We start from the raw sequence: 22,497 nt of genomic DNA, 5'->3' as shown, positions 1-22,497 counted from the left end.
ATTTATAATGCTCTGCTTTACAGTTTTTGTGTCATATATCAAAGATTGAGACTCCAATGCAGATCATCTCAAGGGCACGCTCTAATTTAGCCTCAAATTTCTGCCTGCGCTAAAACTGCAAGTGTTTTCTCTCTCTCACTTGTTGATTCTCTTTTCCTCTCTGCCTCTGCCTTTCTCTATCCACATCAAAATATTATTGTTTTGCCCACTTGACACTCTCAGTGGGATGCTGCCGAGTACAGAGCATTCTAGCCCTCATTCAGCCAAGCTCTTTCGGCATATGTTTTATTTTAAGTGTGTTACAGACCAGCCCAGAGCCACTGTATATATTGGGCTTATTCACACGCTTAATGCTTTGTTAGACTGGCACCAGAACATTGAAGAATATTGTGAGGTTTCAATTAATTATGAGTTCGTGTTTGTCTTCCTGCTGTTGGGCTTTCTGTTCCAGTTTACAAACACAATTTTTAGCACCATCAGTCATACCAAGACATAGTAAGGAGTCCGGTCTGGCTGAAAAGGGTCTGGCTGCTGCAGTTCCCTTCTGAGCATGAATTTGTCCAACTTCTCTATGGAAGGGAGGCTCACCTACTCTTCAGCAGCAAATATCCTTCAGTCCTCTTGCCAAGATCCTCCAAGAGTGGGTGCTTCGTGTGCTGGGTCTACATACGAGCAGGTGGCAGACTGGAGGAGTGTAGGAGAGCCAGTTATAAAAAAAAAATAAATATATATCCTCCAGATTGCATTGTCTGCCTTCCCCCTGCCACTTTGCTGAGGGAAACACTGTCAGCATCAAAGTGAAGTACTCACTCCTCCTTCTCCCCTCCCACCCTTTTGCTGAGGCAAAAGAACTCCTTCCACCTACAGCAACCAGCAGTCTCTGTGCTACGTTGTGGTTTTCTTAAAGGAGGGAGCAAACGATGATGTCCTGTGTAGTCATTCAGCTCATCCAACTTAGGTAGCTAGCTTATGGAGAATACAGGGCACCTCCAGAAGACGATTCCTCCACCTAAAATCGTAATCATCTTCTAAAAATGCCCATCCTCCCACTTTGGAGAAGAGGAGGCTGAGGGGAGACCTTATCACCCTCTACAACTACCTGAAAGGAGGTTTTAGAGAGATGGGAGCTGACCTCTTCTCCCTGGCGACAAGTGATAGGACAAGAGGAAATGGGTTCAAGTTATGTCAGGGCAGGTTTAGATTAGATGTTAGGAAGCATTTTTTCACTGAAAGGGTTATTAAACATTGGAATAAGCTGCCCAGAGAGGTGGTGGATTCACCATCCCTGGAGGTGTTTAAGAAAAGGGTAGATGAGGTGCTTAGGGACATGGTTTAGGAGTGGTGGTGTTTTTATCAGGGTAGGTTAATGGTTGGACTTGATGATCTTAAAGGTCCCTTCCAACCTCACTGATTCTATGATTCTATGATTCTATGATGTTAGGAGGAGCTCGAGAAATCCACGCTCCTAGCTTGGGCACCCTTGTGAAGTGCCTGAGGGTTAGGCAGGATGAATATGGGCCAGATTGCGACAGGAGAGGACACACTTGGTTCTGCCAAGTTGCAGCCTTGCTGTGTAACAGAGTGTTCAGGAGACGAGCAGAAAGCTGTAGGCAACCGAGCCTCACATTTATTTCAGTTATAGAAGGGGAAGAGGATTGTGAAGGGGGAAGAGAAAATCAGATAACTATATTGAAACCGAGACAATCAAGAGGCCTATTTTAAGCTTTCAGCGTAAATCTGTTCCATTTCTGATTGCACTGACACCTCAAAACGAATTCAGGCTAAAACTGACCCACCCTGACACAGAGCACAGAGCTCAAGGGTCTTTGAGATACTCAAGGTCTTTGGCATACTCGTGCTCTTTGAGAGATGTATCTCATGAAGGTCGCACTCAGTCTGCCTGGTCCTGGCATCATCTACCCATGTCTGAAATTAGGGAAAGAAGGATTAGCACAGCTGGTGACGGGTTTTCCTGCTCTTTTACTTTCTTCCTATCAAGTCTTTGCTGATCAGCATAATTATAGCACAGAATCACATTGGGATTGCTGGGGAAAGGAGAAAGGTGTAAAAAACTTGCTGCATTCAGTTTGCCAGTATGCGCTGCTAAGTTTGCAGAGCTTTAGAAGCAAGACTTCCGATGAATCATTTTGACAGGCTTATGGAGAGCGTCTTTGCCATAAATCACCATTTTTCTTGCAAAAATCAATGGTATCCTAAAACACGAGGCTGAGAAATCCTATATTCACTTTACCCAGTGCCTTTTTAATTGTCATTATAAGAAAGTCTGAATACAATAATATTTACACACCTTCTCAATCAGTTAGAGAAAATCTATTGGTTTTGACTAGCTGTCCTTCTTGGGATAAATCTCAGCCTTATTGTTCCCGTGTGGATAAGAACATCCTGTAGAAGATGGTGAATGATCAGAAGCCATCGGCTTCAGTGCTAGTGCACATACTTCCCACAGGTGCCTCATGCTGCTCCTTTTATGTTGAGTGAGAAAGGCTGTGGGTCTTTCTTTGCCCAAATGAGACTGGTCATGTTGAAAAGGCAAGAAAATGTGTTTCCTGCTATTTGAACCCTAATTATTTGTCCTGGCTTGAGGTAAAACAGAGCCAATTTTCTGTTCAGTAATTTTACTTTGCAGCTAACCCTCTTCTGTCTAACTGAGCTCTCTGAAATTAATGGTGTGTTTTTAAGACAGTAGTCCACTTCCAAAGTGATAAGACCTATGTTTATAGTTGATGCCAAGGAATGGTGTGCAGAGAGCTCTTGCTTATACTTATTGCTATAACACCCAAGGCCACCTAACTTTGTTGTGTGCCCCGTTGGAGGGTCGGAAGTGAAAAAGTGTAGAGGAGTCCCACCTGCAGGGAGGAGCGGACAGGACAGGTGACCCAAAATTGACCAACGGGGTATTCCATCCCATCTGCATCATGCTCGGTATAAAAGCTGAGGGATCAAAGGGTCAGCTCTTTTTCTTCAACGTCCAATGTCCGAGGAGGACTCTCTCTGTTCGTCTGCCTTTGATCCCGTCCCATGCATTCCTGAATCCAGATCCAGCATCCAGTTCCCATCCGTTGCTAAGTCCAGCCTGGGACTTTTCCAGTGCCTGCCGGCAATGTGATTGTCATACTGGGAGCTTGATACGTTTTTTATATACTGTATATATTTCATTATTTCCTTTTTATTACTTTATTAATGTTTTCATTAAAGTAGTTTAGTTTCTTTTCTAAACTCATAAGTCACTTCCTCTCTCTTCGTCCTCTTCCTGAAGGGAGATGCTCTCCCTTCCCTGAAGGGAGAGAGGCCAGAGAGCACCTGTCATTCGTTTCAGCGGCCAGTCAGGCCCAAACCACGAAACTATTAAATTTAAATCTTTGAGAAAATTAGACCCAAGAGTCCTCAGGTCTACCTAAGAGATGAGTTGTTTCTTATATTAGTACGTTCCCCAGAAAGTAGTTGGGTGCTAACACCAGAGACTGCAATGGCAAATCCAGTGCATGCAGCGCCCTTTACTAGCGGAAGGGCTTCCACAGAGATGGCTTTGACTTTCTGTGGGTCCACAAGGGATGCCTTAGGGATTGGAGACTGAAAACTCCTTCTTCCAGTGCGGCAGTTCCAGTCTTGAGGAATTACCTTTGTAGAGATTTGCAAGGAGCAAAGGCCCTTGCAAGGCAATTCACGCAGGAGAGGACAGCCTGGTTTATCGGAGACTGCTTTAACATTGTCGTACCGGAGAGCGGCTTAAGGATGGAATATCCTTAATTCTGAATTTCCATGATTTTGTTATTTAAAGTAAGGCTACTAGTATTATAATCTGTGCACATACTGTATTTTGCGTCAGTATGTTTCATGGCTAGCCACCAAAAACACGATACGTTCATGAAACCTTCTGAACTTGTCAGTGTGAGACAAAGACTGTTTCGTTCTGGCTGGAAATGTTAACAACGTTGCTGTGTGGTCCCCAGAGCCAGAGATAATTTTCCATACTCTACAGCAAGGTACACACCTACTGAGGCACTGGTTTAAAAATTTGCTCTGCTGATTTGTAGTCAGGTTTTAGATCCATTCTAATATTTCAGCTCCCTAGATCTATACAGATATCTTCACTTACACAGCCAGGAAACAACCCCATAACAGATTAAAAGATGAGAACTCTTCAAAGACTGCAAAATTAATTTAATGTCCTGCAGATTCTCTCAGTAGGCTGGTGGCAAAAAACCTCACCCTCCAGCTTTTCAAATCTGCATAAAATATTTATCTGCCAAGATTTTTAATGGCAGAATCCGCCTAAGTATTTACTCTCAGTGACCTGTATAGTTAAGGCTTACATAATTACGCTATACACCATTTACTGGAAAGGCTTTAAATATTCATCGACTCCTCGTGTTTTAATGTAAACAAAGCACTTAGAATACCTAGGGTTTTTAATTCCTGCAAGGTGAAAAAGATGTCTGAAGCAGATGTTGCTGCTTGGATGAGTGTTGCTCTGAAGCAATAGGGCAGATTGATGGTAGTTAAATGACAGAGCACAGTAGCTTCTGGCCAGAGGTGTACACGTCTGCACATCTCTCATTCTGATCCCAAACTGGTGTTCCTCAGGAGCTAGCTCTGCCTGAGTAAATAAAGTTGAAAAAAAGTGTAAAAAGGGTGAATATCAGTGGAAAATCAGACCTCTACATTTCTGACTGCCTTCATTGAATCCCATCTGTTTTATTGGTTTGTCAGGAGCATGTAGCCAAAACAGGCGGTAAGGGGAGGCAGCGAGGAGTTTACATCCACATGCCCGGGCAAGGCAGCACCGCGCCTTGCGCAGACATCACGCCTGGTTCTGGAAGTAAAGAAAACTGTCCTCTTTTCACTGTTCATTAGGAGAGGGACAGAGAAAGTATCTATTGCCCGCTCCTCCTGGAGTAGAGGAACTAGACTTGGGGGCAGTGGGCACAATATGGCACACGGCTGCCAGGGAGAGGGCCAGGGAAGGCAGATGACTTCAAATTCATCAGAAATGAGAACTGCCAAAATTACTCCTCATCCGTTGCTGTCACTGTTTTTATGTGTCTAGTTGGTTAAAATTAGTTTAACCAGCATTTTCTTAGACTGTCCTATCTGGTATTATTCTATTATTTCATGCGTAAATGATTATGACTTTGTGATTAAGCAAGTTCTTACTTACCTGTGAATTTCAAAGTTGAAAGCAAATCAAAACATCACAAAGTTATTTGTTCTGAAATATTATACGAATTTATCTGCTAAATCTTGATAGCAAACAGCACAAGATTATCTTTCCCCGTGTACCAGTAAAGAGCCTGCTTTTAATGAATCACAGATCTGATTCATTCTACTTATGCTTAAAGAACTGTGGATGCGTTTAACGTGGCTGTAGCATTTTAAAAGGCTATTCAAAGGGGGACAAACCCCAGCTCCCCTTCCTTTTAGGAATGCTGAGGTTTTGGTGATGGATAACACAGCTGCCTTCTCACTTTAGGCATTGCTCCCTCAAAGCAAAATAGTTAACTTCCAGGCTTCTTTTATCTTAGACCTTTTAAAGATGAATAATCTAAAAAGCAGCAGCTGATCAAGATAACAAAGGGTGGTAAGGTGCCTTTAGTTTCTCATAAGAGTGTCTGCAAATTCCTGGTGGAATTCTAGGCCTGGCGCTGACGGAGCTGGCTAGGGATATCGATCGCCACTTGAATTCGCTGAATAAATAATGGTTGCCATAGTTATTGAGCATTCACAACTGGTGGGGAAGCACGGAAATCTCCAAAACACCTCCTGTGATAGTTTTGCTGGAAAATCACCCAATTAATTCTGTCTCGTATCATGAAAATTATGCACGATACCGAGGATGCTTGGGCTCCTTGTGCTAGAATTTCAATCATAGTTGAGCGTCTCTGCCACCTATTTTAGCGGTTAAAGAGAAAAGGGCGCTTGCCGTTTCTCATTCTGTGTGGCAGAAAGGTTAACTGACATCACATAACCCCAACTGTTCTGAGAAATCTTATACTTTCAAAGCGTTTTTTGCATTGAGTACCAGAGAATGGATTTGGGTTACACCAAAGCAAACGAGTTCTCTCAATGTGTGGTAGGGATGCTGACGTGCTTTTTCTCTCGCTTTGCAGAACGACATGGATTAAAAGAACCAAAGAAAGTGGAAGAGCTATGCAACAAGATCACAAGCAGTTTGAAAGATCACTTAACTTTCAGTTGCCAAAACAAAGGACAACCGCTTGAGTCTGCAGAGCCGAAGGTACTGGGTGTTCTGGCTGACTTGCGTTCTCTCTGCACACTGGGACTGCAGCGCATCTTTTACCTGAAACTGGAAGATTTGGTGCCAGCCCCTTCCATTATCGACCGGCTGTTTCTGGACACCTTACCCTTCTGAGTCAAACCACCCTCCAGAGAGGCAAATGCCCACCAGAGCAGGCAAACGGATCGGGACTTACAGCTAACATTTCTGCCCTCACTTAACAGAAAAGCAGCTCCGAGTCTAAAATGAGGTCTTTTCTGGCGCTTTGTCCTTACAACCTGAGGCCTGAAACTTACCGGCTTACTGGTTTGGGGTTGTGTTCTTTGTTTTCTTTTGTGTGATTTGGGTTTTTTTAAATGGCTAATATGGCACTTTTGGACAATGCTATCCCAGCAGCAGTAAAAGGTTAACACGACTGTTTCAAATCTGTTGTTTAACACCTCATGGCACATGAGGAGTAAAATTGTAGAAGCTGTGTTTGAAAACAAGAACAGCAAATAGTTGTTTGCCAGGGTAGTATGTGTTTTGTGAGGATACCTTTAGCATACTTCCGGCATCAAGGGCACATACATCAGCACAAGCTAAACAAAAATTCACTTTTTTAGCAAAGTACATTCAATTGAACATTTCATACCAATCAAATATAGCAAAATGACAATGGCTGTTAGCTCCCATGTTCAAGTGCAATTTTTTAAAGTGCTGTCTTACTAAGTCTCGTTTATTAACTAATTTATTTTACTATGAAAACAAACAGAAGAAATCAAGTGAGAAAATTACATGCACTAACTTACCTGACAGAGTTTTCCGAACTTGATTCCATGTAGCGCGACTTATTGACAAATGTATGTGGAAGACACGGGAGCAATTGTGGCTCAGTTGTTCCTTAGCTAAGGAAATCCGAGTAAGTAGTGACTGGAGCATACAGGGTCAGCATCAGGGATAGTTCAGTTTTAGACTTCTAACGTAAGCGACTAGTTAGTAAACGGACAGAAGATGGTTTTCAAGAACAAGCAAGTCTTGTAAAATAGTATGAATGTAAGTGCTAGGAAGGATATAGTGGGCTGCGTTTAAACATTCCGTGTTCGTACTCCTTTTTGTATGTTTATACTGTTGATGCCATATTAATATGAAATAATTTGTTGCATAGTGTCCTTATTTGTATAAATGTTTGTATGCATGGTATATTGTAATGGCTTTGCCTGTATTTATTGCAATGACTGCCAGCTCCTGGGAGCCCTGTTACACATGATAACTAAATGGGGTGTTCACACTGACTCAGATACACCAGTTGGAAAACTATATACATATATATAATGTGTGTATATATATATGTATATACCTATATTTGTGTGCGTGTGTGTGTGCGCGTGTCTTTTTATTAACCATTTGTATATAAAATACCTGTCAAATCACAAGCAGAGTTATTTTACCGTTTATTTGCAGTGACTTCTAAGGCAGTACTGTTTAGCACTTTGATATTAAAATCTTGCTCATGTTTTGCTAAATTCAAATAATATTTAAAAAGTTTAGTTCTAAAAAACTTTATATGCACTGTATTAAGTCAAAATTTTGTTGGTCATTTTGCTAAGGAAATTTTTGAATGTCAACCTGATGTCACTGTATCTTTTGTTAGCTTTAAACATTCTAGCTTTTGTCTTTTTTTAAACTATGCTGTTTATATGGAAATTAAATTATACAATCAAACAGATGCCAAATGAATTGCCTAATTGCTGCAAAGGATAACCCAGATATCGAGTCACTGTATGGTTTTCAAATAGTAATCTGGTATTTTATCACTTACTATGTTTGGATGTGCTTTTATGAAAAAATTATTCTTATATCAAGATTTATAGTAGTGTCAATAGGGAAACAGACTTCTAATCACTATAGTTAATATTTCCGGTTTACCTGCAGATAATATTTGGAAAAGTATTGCTTTTTGTATTGACTTTTAAGCTTATGTGCAAACATAATAGCATAATTAAATATCAGAGAAGCTAATGTTTCTTGTAGGTTGCTGTAACAAGCCTGACCAGCAAGACAAATATATTTTGACTGAATTTGCTTTTGTATATACTGAATATATATATATATACGTATATATATATACACTCTCACACATGTGCGCATACGAAAACATACAGACAGAAAATCCAGAAGTATGTTTACTTTCGGCTCCTTGTGTAAGACACAAGGTCCCTCGAGAAATTACTTTTATCTAGGGACAAATCCTGCCAGGTGCTGAGCACCAGCCAGATGAGGGCTTGCAGGTGCTTCTTGCGAGCGGGCCCTTACGAAGAATTTTCAGGCGAATCAGCATAGTACAGTAAAACTGCTTTTTTGTTGAGCAAGGTTTATTTATTAAGTGGAATGTGAGTGGGAGGTAACAGGTCCAGAGCCCCGTGTGAGATTTCACATAGCCAGTGTCCTCCAGTCTTCCATAGATAGTCTTAACTGTGATACTCTCCCAAATCCCATCATCTGTGCGATTGTCCTTCATGTCAACTTCAGTACACAGATTCATCCTACAGTACAACCAGTGACAGGTCACAGTGGTAAAAGAAAGACTTAACGCAGAATAAATCTACTACTTTTCTTAGAGCTCTCTCAGTGTGAACATGCCTTTGTCTAGGCAGAATTCAGGAATATATCAGGTGTTAAGGGAGAGTGCCTTGCTTTTATTTCAGACAACAGTGTTTCAAGAGTTTCTTCACTCCGCTAACCGCAGTAGGTTTTTTTCTTTTTCTTTTTTTCTCTCTCTTTTTTTTTTTTTTTTTGTGGTGTTAACCTGTGGGTTGAAAGAAATGCTCTTGTACATATACAATGTAAATTAAAATTATTAAATTGAATAACATTTTTTTCAGAGGCCCCATGTGTGTTGAATAAGTATGCTTAATTCTGTTAAAATCTGATGTGAATTTTTTATCATTTATAAAACATTAAAAAAAAGTTGTCTACTTGAGTCTTAAAAGGGGAAAAATTGGTGAAGCATGCTTAAGAACACTGGCAATTTAATGGCTAGTCTTTTGATTAAAATAGCTTTTATATGAATACACTAAGACCTGCAGTATCTGGTTACTCAATCTCTGTTAGATATTGAGAGCTGGACCACGGTCGTCCCAGAGGTTGAACTACATACGGACCAGCGCAGAGAGACTACCTGCCCCTCATTCTGCTTCTCCTCCGCGCCAGGAAGGGATTGTAATTAACACACAAATGATGACGGCGACAAGGGAGGGAGGGGATGGCTCTAGGGCTTGTGGTCCCATATAGCGCCTATGTTTGGCTAGAAAGAGGACAGAGCTCTGATCCCCTCTTCTGCCCCTTTGTTGTGGTAAATCCTGGTAAGACATCGCCCCAGCAGGCACCTGCAGCATTTTCTTTAAATGTGCATCCAGATCCTTTCCTTACTTTGCTTTGTAGGAGGGATCACTTATCCCCTGCCAGAGAAAACTGTTTGGCTACAACTGCGTTTTCTACAAATGCAGTTTTGAGAGGCATCTGCCACTGTTCCGGATATTGCCATGAGTACCGATGGCTCCGGCACACCTCCGCGAGAGCTGTTCTGCAGGAACTGCTCGGCTGGAGGTTACATCAAATGGTGTGCTGCGGCAGGCTGCAGGATTGGCAGCTCCTTCTTTGGAAATATGACAAAACAAAAGGTTGCTCCAACTCTTCCAAATTATTTGTTGCTTTTTTTCCTACGCCTTATTTTAAAAATTAAACTAGAAATCTTAAAATCCTTAACGAGAACGGCAATGTGTTTTGCAGGATAGGCCCCTGTTAGGCAAAACATGCAGACCTTGTGACCAACGCGCCCCAGCGTCTGAATTTTCACCCTACGAGAAAAAGCTTATCCTGGCTAAACTCACAAGTATCTCCGTTACTTCAGGGGCCGTGAGTTCTGCCCTTAGACATGGGGACACAATTGTGTCCTGATCTAGATCACCTGCACTTGTGTCCTTATGTGTGCCTTACGCGCTTCTAAACCACATCAGTGGCAGAGTCCTTCCAAAGGATGTGATGCCCAATGATTGACTCCGGAATGGGAAGGTTGGGCTGAGTCAGGAATATGATAGTGGGTTCCTCTAGTAGAGACCATCCCTGGACAGGCGGCTGGCAGCAAGGCACCCCAAGATGGGCAACTTTAACTGGAGGTGAGTCAAATCTCTCTGTATAGCTGTCTTACCTTTACTTTTCACATTCAGGTTCATCTGTCCAATATACAAAGCTAAAATTTCAGTTATGTTGCAGAAGGGCGGGAGAGAGAGAGCGGTCTAATTGTGTAAAATTAAGCATGGCTCTGATAAAAATTGGCAACTCCCTCTACGGACGCTACAAAACATGTCTTTTGATTAATTATTTGTATTATAGCAACACCTAGAGGCCACAACAGAGATCAGGACCTCATTTTGCTAGCTATCCTAATTAGCACCTTCAGAACCCAGCTGGGAGAAGCTCCAGACCAAATAGATGAAAGAAAGAGGAGCAACACAGGAAAAAAGGAGTAAAGTGCTATGCCCAAGGTCATATAGCATTTCAGTCACAGAGTTAGGAATAAAAACTTTTGTTTACTGAGCTAGTGTCCAGTGAATGCTCTTATTCTGCTCTCCTTTTCTTCCCCTGGGCAATTTATGCTGCCACTGTATCAAATTTTATGCAAACACGATAAAAGCATTGACAAATTCAAAATAACCCACGTATTCAAACTGGTACTGTTTACCCTGCGTATATAAGTCATCCGTGACACTATTCAAAATCCTGGTCAACCACACGTTTGGAACTAAGTTGTGATACTAGATAGTATTTAGAAAAGAGATATTTAACTGTTCTTTATTAAATTAATGAAACTGGCCACTAGAAATATTTCAAGATGTGGATTAAAAAATAATTATCAATGGATAAAAAAGATTAACTTTTTAAAATGCCAAACTATTGATGCAGTAATTGAATAAATGTGGAGTCAATTAATCAAATTCTTAGCAGCAGATGACATATTTGAGAACTGTATTCCAGACCTATATTTGTGAGAATTAGCAACATAGTGATTCGTCAACTAAAAGAAAAAGAAACTTGTTTACCATATGGAAACACTTTCAGCAATTTTTCTTCTGTTTTCTTTTTTAACATTAGACACCTTTACATTTATATTCATAACATGGAATGTTCTGGCTGCATTTGGTGACAGAAGAAGTTTGAATACATGAAGTTGTGACATGGCTGTGAAAGTTGGATGAGATCAAGATTCTGACCTAAACTCACGAACGCAAGGATTTTCTTCAGAGAAGGGTGGGAGACCAGCTGTAATTAGACATTGTGTATACTGCAAGATACTTATGTGTGTATAATGGAACTACTTTAATGTCAAACACAAGAGTCTGAAGTCATGCAGGAGACAAGACCATGGGAAAAAAAAGTCTTTTTTTCCCATTTTTTAATATTTTCATAGAATCATGGAATCATAGAATCATTTAGGTTTGAATAGACCATTAAGATCATTGACTCCAACAGTAAACCTAACGTTGCCAAGTCCACCACTAAACCATGTCCCAAAGCACCACGTCTACCCATCTCAAATACCTCCAGGGATGGTGACTCAGTCACTGCACTGGGCGGTCTGTTCCAAGGCTTAATAACTCTTTCTGTGAAGAAACTTTCCCTAATATCCAATCTAAACCTCCTCGGCGCAACCTGAGGCCATTTCCTCTCATCCTATCGCTTGTTACCTGGGAGAAGAGACCGATGAACAGGCCCCGGTACTGAGCCCTGAGGAACACCACTTGTGACCGTCTGCCAACTGGATTTAACTCCATCCACCACAACTCTTTGGGCCCAGCCAGCTTTTTACCCAGTGAAGAGTACACCCATCCAAGCCATGAGCAGCCTTTTTATCCAGGAGAACGCAGTGGGAAATGGTGTCGAAGGCTTTACTAAAGTCCAGGTGAACAGCATCCACAGCCTTTCCCTCATTCGCTAAGTGGGTCACCTTATCACAGAAGGAGATCAGGTTAGTCAAGCAGGACCTGCCTTTCATAAACCCACGCTGACTGGGCCTGATTACCTGGTTCTCCTGTACGTGCCGTGTGATGGCACTCAAGATGACCTGCTCCATTTTAGATTATCACTTTTTCTTAAAAGAACAGAGATCTCTGGCCTCGTTTAGGTGGAATTTTATGTCAAATAAATAAATAAATAAATAGACAAGCTAAGTGACATTTAAAGAGAGAAATGTATTTAAGGAGCTGAAATATCTGAAATAATCCAAAATCTTTAACCTGCTAAGTAATGCATTAAAACACTCCCTCCACAATAACTTCCACCGTGGTCTGTGATTAAGCACTACTGTAGAAGAAAAGTGAATTATAGAGATGGTTTGATACTGGGGAAACTTTCAAACGTAGCAGACAGAAAACAGAAATTAATTTACCTTTCATGGGGTCTTATTATTTACCTTGCTGTGTTTCCTAATTAATTGACGATATTGATGTTTACACAGGGATTTGCTCCTTTCCAACTTCACTTGATCCTGTGAAGAAGTCAGAATGCTGCATTTGTAGTATCACATTTATTGCCATGGCAACAGTCAGGGATTTCACAAACACTAATTAGGGTTGGCAACTTGGAATGTTTTCAGTACAGTCCCATATAATTTTCCCACTTTTATCCATTTCTCATTATACCTTACTTTAACAATCGACTTCTTCAGTATGTATACAGGTTTTCCCCCCATGTCCACAGGATTCTGTTAATACCTTCTCTGATTTACAGCCACCTTTCTTACACCTCTGCACACACCCAGTTAAGAAGTAACTGCAGTCCCTACCTGCATTTGTGTTCAGCTCCATTTCTTTCACTTCAAATTAATCCAAGTTTCAGTACAACCAGCTGGTTTCTACGCCAGCATGTGCAAAAGTAGTAATGAAAGGTATGGAGGTTTAGCTGCATCTTCCCAGGCAAGCTACTTTTAAAGATAGACGCTAAATCTTGCTCATGGCAGAGTACAAGCCTTCTGTTCGTGGCAGCTTAAGCCCCGTGGATGTCCAAAGATCATGTGAAATACTTTAATTCAAGCACATCAAGAACATTTGTAGACATTTAATTTACTGTGTAACAATATGGAGAAGTGGGCCCATGTGAACCTCATGAAGTTCAACAAGGCCAAGTGCAAAGTACTGCACTTTGGTCAGGGCAATCCCAAACATGGATACAGTCTGGGTGATGAGTTGATTGAGAGCAGCCCTGTGGTAAAGGACTCAGCATGACTGGTGGATGAACGACTGGATATGAGCCGGCAATGCGCGCTCACAGCCCAGAAAGACAATTGTATCCTGGGCTGCATCAAAAGAAGCAGTGCCAGCAGGTCAAGGGAGGTGATTCTCCTCCTCTACTCCACTCCCATGAGACCCCACCTGGAGTACTGTGTCCAGCTCTGGGACCCCCAGTACAAGAAAGACAAAGACCAGTTGGAGCAGATTCAGAGGAGGGCCACAAAGATAATCAGAAGGTTGGAGCACCTCTCCTATGAGGACAGGCTGGGAGAGTTGGGGTTGTTTAGCCTAGAGAGGAGAAGGCTCCAATAAGACCTTACTGTGGCCTTCTGGTACTTTAAGGGGGTCTACAGGAAAGATGGGGAGGAACTCTTTATCAGGGAGTGTAGCAATAGGATGCGGGGTAACAGTTTTAAACTGAAAGAGGGTAGATTTAGATTAGGTATTACGAAGAAATTCTTTACTATGAGGGTGGTGAGACATGGAAACAGGTTGCCCAGAGAAGTTGTGGATGCCCCATCCCTGGAGGTGTTCAAGGCCAGGTTGGCCAGGCCTTTGAGCAACATGATCTAGTGGAAGGTGTCCCTGCCTATGGCAGGGCAGTTGGACGAGATGATCTTCAAATGTCCCTTCCAATCAAACCCATTCTACAATTCCGTAATTCTATGATTCCATATGAATCATGTATTACAGTTATCCAACTGAAGAAGCCTTATCAAACTCCATGTTGACAGTGAACTTTTGAGCCTCACTAAAAGCAAAATGTATTAATTTTTTAGCAAAGAAAAAGGGAAATTTATGATGGAGTGACCATCAAGAGGGAAGGTTTTACTCCATCAGGCATGCTCAGGCTAAGGAAGAGATGTGTCTATTGAGCAAAGTAGAAGATTCCCATTCTGCAGCTCACTCGAGAACGAGTTCCAGCTGGTTGTCAAACCACCTTCCCAATAATGAAGATATCTAAATAAAACTAAGCAGAGAAAATATGCTGGTATTGCCCTAATTTGGAAAGAAAGAAAATAAATCACACTGGTTAGAGTATATTTATACTCTAAGCTACAGTAAATGACTAGAAAAGAAGAGAAAAATAATGGAATCACCTGGAGCATCTTCGTTAGGTTACAGGTGAAATCATATAATTTGTTTCTAATTTAAAAAGGATTTAGTCTGTTATTAACAGAACACTAGTAGTTGAACAATAAATTCTGAGTCTGATCACCATCTTCTTTCCCTACACAATGGGGAGGTAAAAAGCCTCTTAAATGATGGAAAAATGACTCATAAGGTACAAAGGAATTGAGAGTTCATCTTGATGGTAAATTACTGAATCTTTTTAGGAGATTATAATTGAAATGAGGGAGAATTACTATACTTGATAAGGAGAGCTTATAGAAATAAACAGCATAATGTATTAAAACAGCAAATAAAGGATTTAGATTAGACATTCAAGTCAAAAGTGAACCATTGGAAGAAGCCCTGTATTCCAACAGACACTGAGACAAGCTAACATAAACATCTAAAGAAAGCCTTTATTGAACAAAACCCATTGCCTCAGAAGTGTGCATCTTGCCTCCCATTTTGAGGAAAGATTGAACTGTGCCAGCTTGCTCCGTTTTTGATGACAACTCCTGCTGCAGTTCACTGCAAGGATCAGTTTTAAAACCTAGCCCTAATGCTTTTGAGAAATTTGAACCCAGAGCCCTCCAGCCTTTGGGACTTTATTTTCATGATTTAACTTTGTTCCCCCTACCCTTAATTTCAAAAGGCATAATCAAACTCATGGCAGGGCTCTTCACAAGCTTTGTGAACTGGTCCACAGTCAAGAATTTCCACACGGAGTAATTTTATTACATGAAATTTCCCGCCTGCTGTACAGAGCTGTGCAATATTCAGCACGGACATCTGCTTTTCATCTGATTTCTAAGGGAAAGCCTGGTGGATTGCTGTTCCTTTGCAATTAAGGAGTTGGGGAACAAATTTAAGTCATGAAAATAAAATGCTGAAGCTGGAGGGCTCTGGGTTCAAATTTTACAGAAGTACCAATGCTGTGTCTTAAACTGATCTCTTGAGGGAAGCGCAATGGAAAGTATTTGCAGCGATTGCACAAGCTGACACAGTTCAGTCCTTTGGAAAAAGAATCAGGATCCATCGCGCATTCAGACACACCATGATATCCATTTTAGATATAAGTGATAGCTTTAAGTGAAAGACTTTTCAAGGCAAGTTATCAAGGGTGGCTGAACCTGAGAAACTAAAACTATAGACGTCATGAACTGAAAAGAAATCTTCAAATTATCTTACAAAACATGAGATTTGGGGAAAAAAAATCATTCTACTCCATGCCTCCAGAGCAGCCTGTCTTCCATGAGATGGGGTTGTTAATGCCACATGAAAAGGCTACAGAATTGTGCTGCTGGCCTCTGAGGGGCAGAAACAATCATGGAAGTCTATTAAATACGGTGGGAAATGCTATTTGGTGTTAGCATTTTCCAGTTTTCCATAGTGCATTACTCTTACGGCTCAAGCAAGACACAAGGCCTGGTTCAGTCTGGGCTGCCAGGTCTTTTAGGCGGCAACTTCGCAGATACGCCTACCTGGCTGGCATAAGGCAGGACTCCTGTCAGCAGCAGTCACATCAGGCCCAGCTGGCGCCTTCGCTGTACGGTGTCTTCCCTTCCTTGGGCCAGCAGCAGGGATCACGTGGACGTGAGGTGAAACAGAGCAAGGAACTCATCTGGGTTGAAACTAACCTGGTTTTCCCAGGCGGATTCTTGTCTTTGCTCCTGTGAGAAGCCACCTGGAGTACTGCATCCAGCTCTGGGTTCCCCAGTACAAGAAAGACATGGACCAGTTGGAGCAGGTCCAGAGGAGGGCTATGAAGATGATCAGAGGGCTGGAACATCTCTCCTATGAGGACAGGCTGAAAGAGTTGAGGTTGTTCAGCCTGGAGAAGAGAAGGCTCCAGCAAGATATTGTTGCGGCATTTCAATGTATATTTTTTTTTTTTTTGCGGCATTTCAATGTTTTGTTTTGGTTTGGTTTTTTTTTTCATTAGAAAAATGATGGCTAAAGACTTTTCCCAGGGTCTGTAGTGACAGGACATGGGGTAATAGTTTTCAACTGGAAAAGGGTAGGTTTAGATTGGACATAAGGAAAAAACTTTTTTACGATGAGGGTGGTGAAACACTGGAGCAGGTTGCAGTGTTGCAGAAGTTGTGGATGCCCCCTCCCTGGAAGCATTCAAGGTCAGGTTGGATGGGGTTCTGAGCAACCTGATCTAGTTGAAGATGTCCCTCCCCATGACAGGGGGGTTGAATTTGGTGATCTTTAAAGGTCTTTCGCAATCTCAACCTTTCTATGATTCTGGGATCCCTGCCCTTTCCTTGCTGGTCTGCCATGTACTAATACACACTTATTTTCCCATTTGCTGTCAGGATACTTTGGCCTAATGTTTAGATCTGCTGCATACCCATAATGCCAAATATGAGCAAGAAGAGTCATGGGTACTCTTTTTAACATAACTGCCATACACTATTTGCATGAGAGTAGCCTGCAGAACTCCCAGATCAAATAAGGGGCCCATTTTGCCAAGTCCTCTTCATATACATTAGAGATACCACCAGACACCCCCTGCTCTGAAGACATTTAAAATTAATGAAGCAAGACAGAGGAAAAAAAGTGTTACAGTTGCTGTATGGGTAGAACTTTTAGGGCAGCGGTATTTAGCAATTTGCTCTGTCACATGGGAAGTCTGGAAGAGCAAAGAAGTGAATCCAGATCCCACTGCAGTAGCTTATTGCTTTAAAAAATAAAACTTTCCTCTCTTATGCCATGAGTCAGCATGCTTTTCCAAACTTTCAGACCAACGATTGACAAATTGCTTGGGGAGACTCTAACCTGACATATTTAGTATGTTCTTCCCACAGCCCTCACAGGAGCCCACAGATGTCACCTTCGATCAGACTCAGCCAGGACTGCAAAGCTCATTGCGTTTGTAGAGTTAGAATGCATATTAAGATGGTCTAAAAAGTAAATCCTCCAAAAATTACTGTGTTCTGCACTTAAAGAGAGACACATGAGGCTGCAAAGGGCAGCATTCTTAACAGGCTGCCCTAAAATAACAGACTAGTTATTTGTCCAACATTGTTTTTAAACTTAGACATTTCTAAGCCATAAGAACTCTTTCGGAAGCGGACTGCTGCTTTGAATCTCAAATTGCAGCCACCCTCTGCCGCGAAGAGCTGTCACCATCCAGTCCATGGAGTCCAAACCAGTCTTGCAAACCTGCATGGAATAACATATAAAGCAAAAGATGTTACTTTAACTGTAGTGATTGTGATCAGAGTATGTGGTAAAAAAAAAAAACAAAAAAAACTAGATCATATAAAAGATTTTGTTTCCAAAAATCACAATTAGAAGAGTGATTCATATATAAGGATAGAATGGGGGGGGAGGGGAAGCATTTTTTAATCAAAGACTGTACATTGTTAGAAGTTCACAGTCACAGAGAGTTTTAATTTTATGGAATAAGCCTACATAAGGACTCTTGTGCTAGTTCCAAACGAGGGTCCATCTAGTCCAGCATCCTGTCTGACAGTGGCCAGGACAAACTAAAAATGGGCTGTGTGGACTGATCTTGCCTTTAGGATCACTGGAGCCAAGAATGTACTGACCAGGCATCTCATCAAGCACAGTCTTCAAACCTTTTTGATTGTGCACCCCTACCAGTAAAAAATCTTTGAGCATGCACCCTCAGTATATGTATATTTATTTATTTATAAACTTTGTACCTGTGCTAATGAAGTTCTATATTTTCTTCCTGCACCCCAAAGGGTTGTCTTGCAGAGCCCCTGGGGTGCACACACCCCACTTTCGAGACCACTCTTATAGAGGATGTCACATCATTTTAGTAGCATTTCTAGAAACTATAAATAATATTTTTTAAACACAGGGCATCTTGCAACCAGCGTAGACATGTTAGTTACTGGACCTCATTCAGACGGTAAAGACCTGCTGTATTTGGCTACCAGTAATCACGACCCTCTTGCATTTACTTCATGCTCATTGAATGCGATACCAGTTCGAAACAGAAAGGGACAATTTGTCCTGTTGCTTTAACAAGCTAGGAACATCAATTTAATGTGGGAAATATTAATAGGAACTGGAAATTGTTCAAGAACATTCTAGTGGGTATCCAAAAGAAAAAAAAGTGCCACAAATTTGCAAGTAGAAAAAAATTCATGCTGGGGAAGAAAGAATTTGTGAAATATAGAAGATGCAGAAATGTTAGTGAAATGTTAGCAGCCAAAATACAAAGAATGTAAAAAGGGATAATAACAGTAAACTGCGAATTTTAAAAAACATACTCTGCTGAAAATATAAGAAAAGATCAATGAACAACATAGTTAGGAGAAACATACAATAAACACGTTAGAGTAAAATATTTCTGCACCAAATATTGGTCCATTGCTACCAGCAGGTATTATAAGTTTGAACAAAGGCTTAGAAAAGACAGAAATGTTCATCACTATTTCTCTTCTGATTTCATAAGGAAGCAGGAGGATAAATCTGCCCAATAAAATGTTGTAGAAGGCACAGAAACCCTGGCATCCAGAATGAAGAAAAATATGATGCAGAGTCAGCTGCAGTTACACACGAACAAATCAAGCAGCCTGGAGGCAAACAAGCAGCACAGAAAACAGGAAAAATCTCAAAGATCTTTGAATTGCCAACATACTCCAAATATTAAAAAAGAGCAGAGAGATGACCCAGGAAAATATAGATCTGTTAGTCAGATGCTGAACCTGGACACATAATGAGAAGTTTCATTTAGGAGCCCACCAATGTGGAATTGAATGCCTAAAGTGCAATTAATAATAATCAATATGATTTCATGGAATGCAGGTCTTGTAAAACAAACCGTCTTTATTTTATCTTCTTCCATTTTCTTTTTGTTCACAGCTATTGCTCTGGTTCTCAAAGATAACTGTGTTCATACGGTATATTCATACGTCCATGTCTTCAAATCATTTGACCATAGAGTTTTATCATATTGTATGGAACTAAAAGAATATAACTTGGGAATTGGTTCCTATCAGTATATTAGTGAATGATTTTGTCACTGCTACAGTTTCCACTGATTAAATTTGCACAGGATACTAAAACAAGTGGGATGGTAAACAAAGAGAAAAGGTAATTTGTAGAGAATGATCTGAACTGCCTGATTAAAAAAGCATATTAAAAAAACGTATGGAGACGTGAGGACATGTATTGAGGAGTAAGAAATACAACCTCACGATACCAAAAACTCACCTCAGAGCAGGGACTCGGAGAAGCACATACAGATCATCATAAATTAAGCTGCAACCAGTGAAGCTAATTACTTCCCGACAACAGCAGGGGATGCGAGCCTTGGTGGAACATAACGACTTCATCCTGGCAGTCAGAAATGCTCCAGTGTGTCTGAAGTTGTGGGGCTCAGTTTAGGCATGAGCTTTCATGATCTTTACGCACAAGGTCAGCCTGAGTTGCCTGACAGGTTTTTTTTCTGACTCTGAATAAGAGGGAGTTATATTTTCCTGACAACTTTGTAAATCAACCCGCAAATATAAGTCTGATCGCAGAAGGGCACTCCTGAGCTCCTAGACGTGTCAATGACAAGTCAGAATTTAGAACACAATAAACAGTGCCAAAATAAAGTTTATGAACTTGTATTCAAATTCTGAATGTATCTTTCCATGCCAACTTCATGCCCCTTTTTATTCCTTATCTCTGATTTGTATTGGCATAAATGCATTAGGAATGTTTGTCGTCAGCTGAACTCTCAGATACAAACATGAATATTCATGCATAATTAAAACTGTGTTCTATTCACTAATCATTAGTAATCATGCTCTAATTCTGTATCCAAACTCCAATAATCAACCGTGGAGCAGAAGTGACTGCAATGCAATTGAAGTGACCAATTAAATGGCACAAGCAGCAAATATTCAAACTCACAGGCATAGACAGTATTTTCCTTCTAAATCTTCTAGGGGAGGACTGAAAATCAGCCTATCATGAGGAATCAAGATCAGTTCATGAATGATTTTGAAAAACAACAAAAAAGCCAAAATTATCCTATAATCCGTTTAGAATGAATGATTCACCCAGTCCTAGTAACATCCATACTGATATTGCTGCACTGACCCAACCAGTTACTGTATTTTCATGCACCAGTAGAGGTATCTCTTTACACACCATCTTGACAAAGGTTCCATGCAAGCAGGCAAGACCCAATCCTCTTTCTGGTGCAAACTGGTGTTTCTGTTGGTTTTGACAGAGCTACTCCAGTTTCACCAGCTCAAAACCTAGGGCTAAGCAATACTGTCAATAGCCACAGCAATAATAAAATACAATGAATTGTTAGTTTTCTGAAGGATATGCATGTATTAGCTTTTAATAGGCCTCATGTACAGCTTTTATATAGTTACGTAGCTTACTCTATATATTTATTTTCTGATTTATGCAATGTTTCCTACTTGTTGGGTTTTTTTGTTCCCATAACTTCCACGCAGACCTGTCTTCAGTGACTTTTCCCTTGTGCTACTTCGTCTTTCCAGCGGTTCCCCATCTAGTTGAGCAGCAGTTTTTCTCTTTATTTCACTGCCAGCGGTCTGTATCAGGTAGTACCCATTGACACTTTTGTTTCCTAGGGCTATCTCATGATAGTCAGCACCTGGTGTCACAACTTGTTTCCCTTCATGTCTGACACCTGCACCTCATACACTTGTAACTTTCAACTTGTTGATGTTTCTAGTCTATCCTGTATCTACCTGTGGGCAATCTAGTCTTCCTCTGTATTCTGGGACTGGCGGAGATCCATGGATCAGATATGGCTTCTGTGAGGACCAATACCACTGTGCTTCAGAAGCCGTCGGTAAAAATTGCGTTAACTACACTCAGTTTTGAGCCCATGAAGACCCAGCTGTCCAGTCTCCATGTAAGCCTTGCTATTTTTAGTTTGGTGCCTCCTACATTTTACCTTTTGCAGATTTTCTAACATTTAATTTCATTTCCTTAGTGAAAACATATGGCAAACAGATGCCTAAGCAGGGCCCCAAGCACCCATCTCTTTTTCCAGACTTTTCAGGATATCTGGGAAAATTCTGAGGCTTATAGTGATATGCATCACACTTGCAATTTATTTCAAGTGCTACCTTTCAGTGACAGGCATCCTAGACATCATCAGTTTTGGAGGTGTGTCATTTCAGAATTAAGTTTCTGTCTCCTTTATTTTTCATTGGCAACCTTGAAAACTTCAACTAACCACCAGGATTCAAAGATGGTAGCAGCTGGGTACCAATCAGAGGGAGCAAGGATGATCTGAAGATCTTCCATCTCCTTCCCACATGCACCTCTCAAAATTTAGAATAAATCATTTGATAGGGGTTCATCTGCAAACATCAGTTTACCAGTCCCTCCCGGAACCTTAAGTAATGCTTTCTCCACAATGGTGTGACCATGGCTCTGTCTGAGATAAAAGGGAAATGATCTGAAGACTTTAAAATGCAAAATCTAGCTCTGCTTAAAAATTGCTCATCCCCTCTGAGACTGGGATTTAGCTATTTTGCATAGATTATGAGAGTGCTGAGCTTGGGCAGCAGCTCCACACTTACTGTGGCCAAGGCAACTATTTCATGGGAGAGAGAATCCTACAAACTGATAGGAAAATGGGAAAGTCTTCCGTAGAGTTGCCATATGTCTTTTTCCCAGGTATCAGCCTTGTTTTATACTATAATTCCTCTCTCCCTTTTCCCATGCCTCACCCTTTGTTCTACTATCCTATGGCAATGCATTTAAAACTAATATTTCAAGATATTGAAATTATTTCTGAATTTTAAATGTGTATGTATATTCTGGAGAAAGTTTATTTTGGTAAAGGGGACTACACATGGATATCGGCATTCTTTATTAAAGCTGCTTTGTAATTAA

The 22,497-nt window shown here is 40.9% G+C and overlaps 1 protein-coding gene across 1 annotated transcript in view; it reads left to right on the top strand.

The window, feature by feature from the left end:
- NR4A3 (nuclear receptor subfamily 4 group A member 3) overlaps nucleotides 1-9,225 on the top strand; it is a 31,205-nt gene extending 21,980 nt beyond the window's left edge. Inside the window, exon 8 of the mRNA XM_082479605.1 lies at nucleotides 6,129-9,225. Within this exon, the coding sequence (XP_082335731.1) occupies nucleotides 6,129-6,391 (263 nt within the window). The 3' untranslated portion in view covers nucleotides 6,392-9,225. The remainder of the gene's footprint in view (nucleotides 1-6,128) is intronic.
- The last annotated feature ends 13,272 nt before the right edge of the window (nucleotides 9,226-22,497 follow it).

Source organism: Vanellus vanellus (assembly GCF_965231255.1).
Source record: "Vanellus vanellus genome assembly, chromosome: 2".
NCBI lineage: Eukaryota > Metazoa > Chordata > Aves > Charadriiformes > Charadriidae > Vanellus > Vanellus vanellus.
The sequence above is the reverse complement of the archived record's forward strand: the minus strand, read 5'-3'. Positions and strand labels throughout refer to the sequence as shown.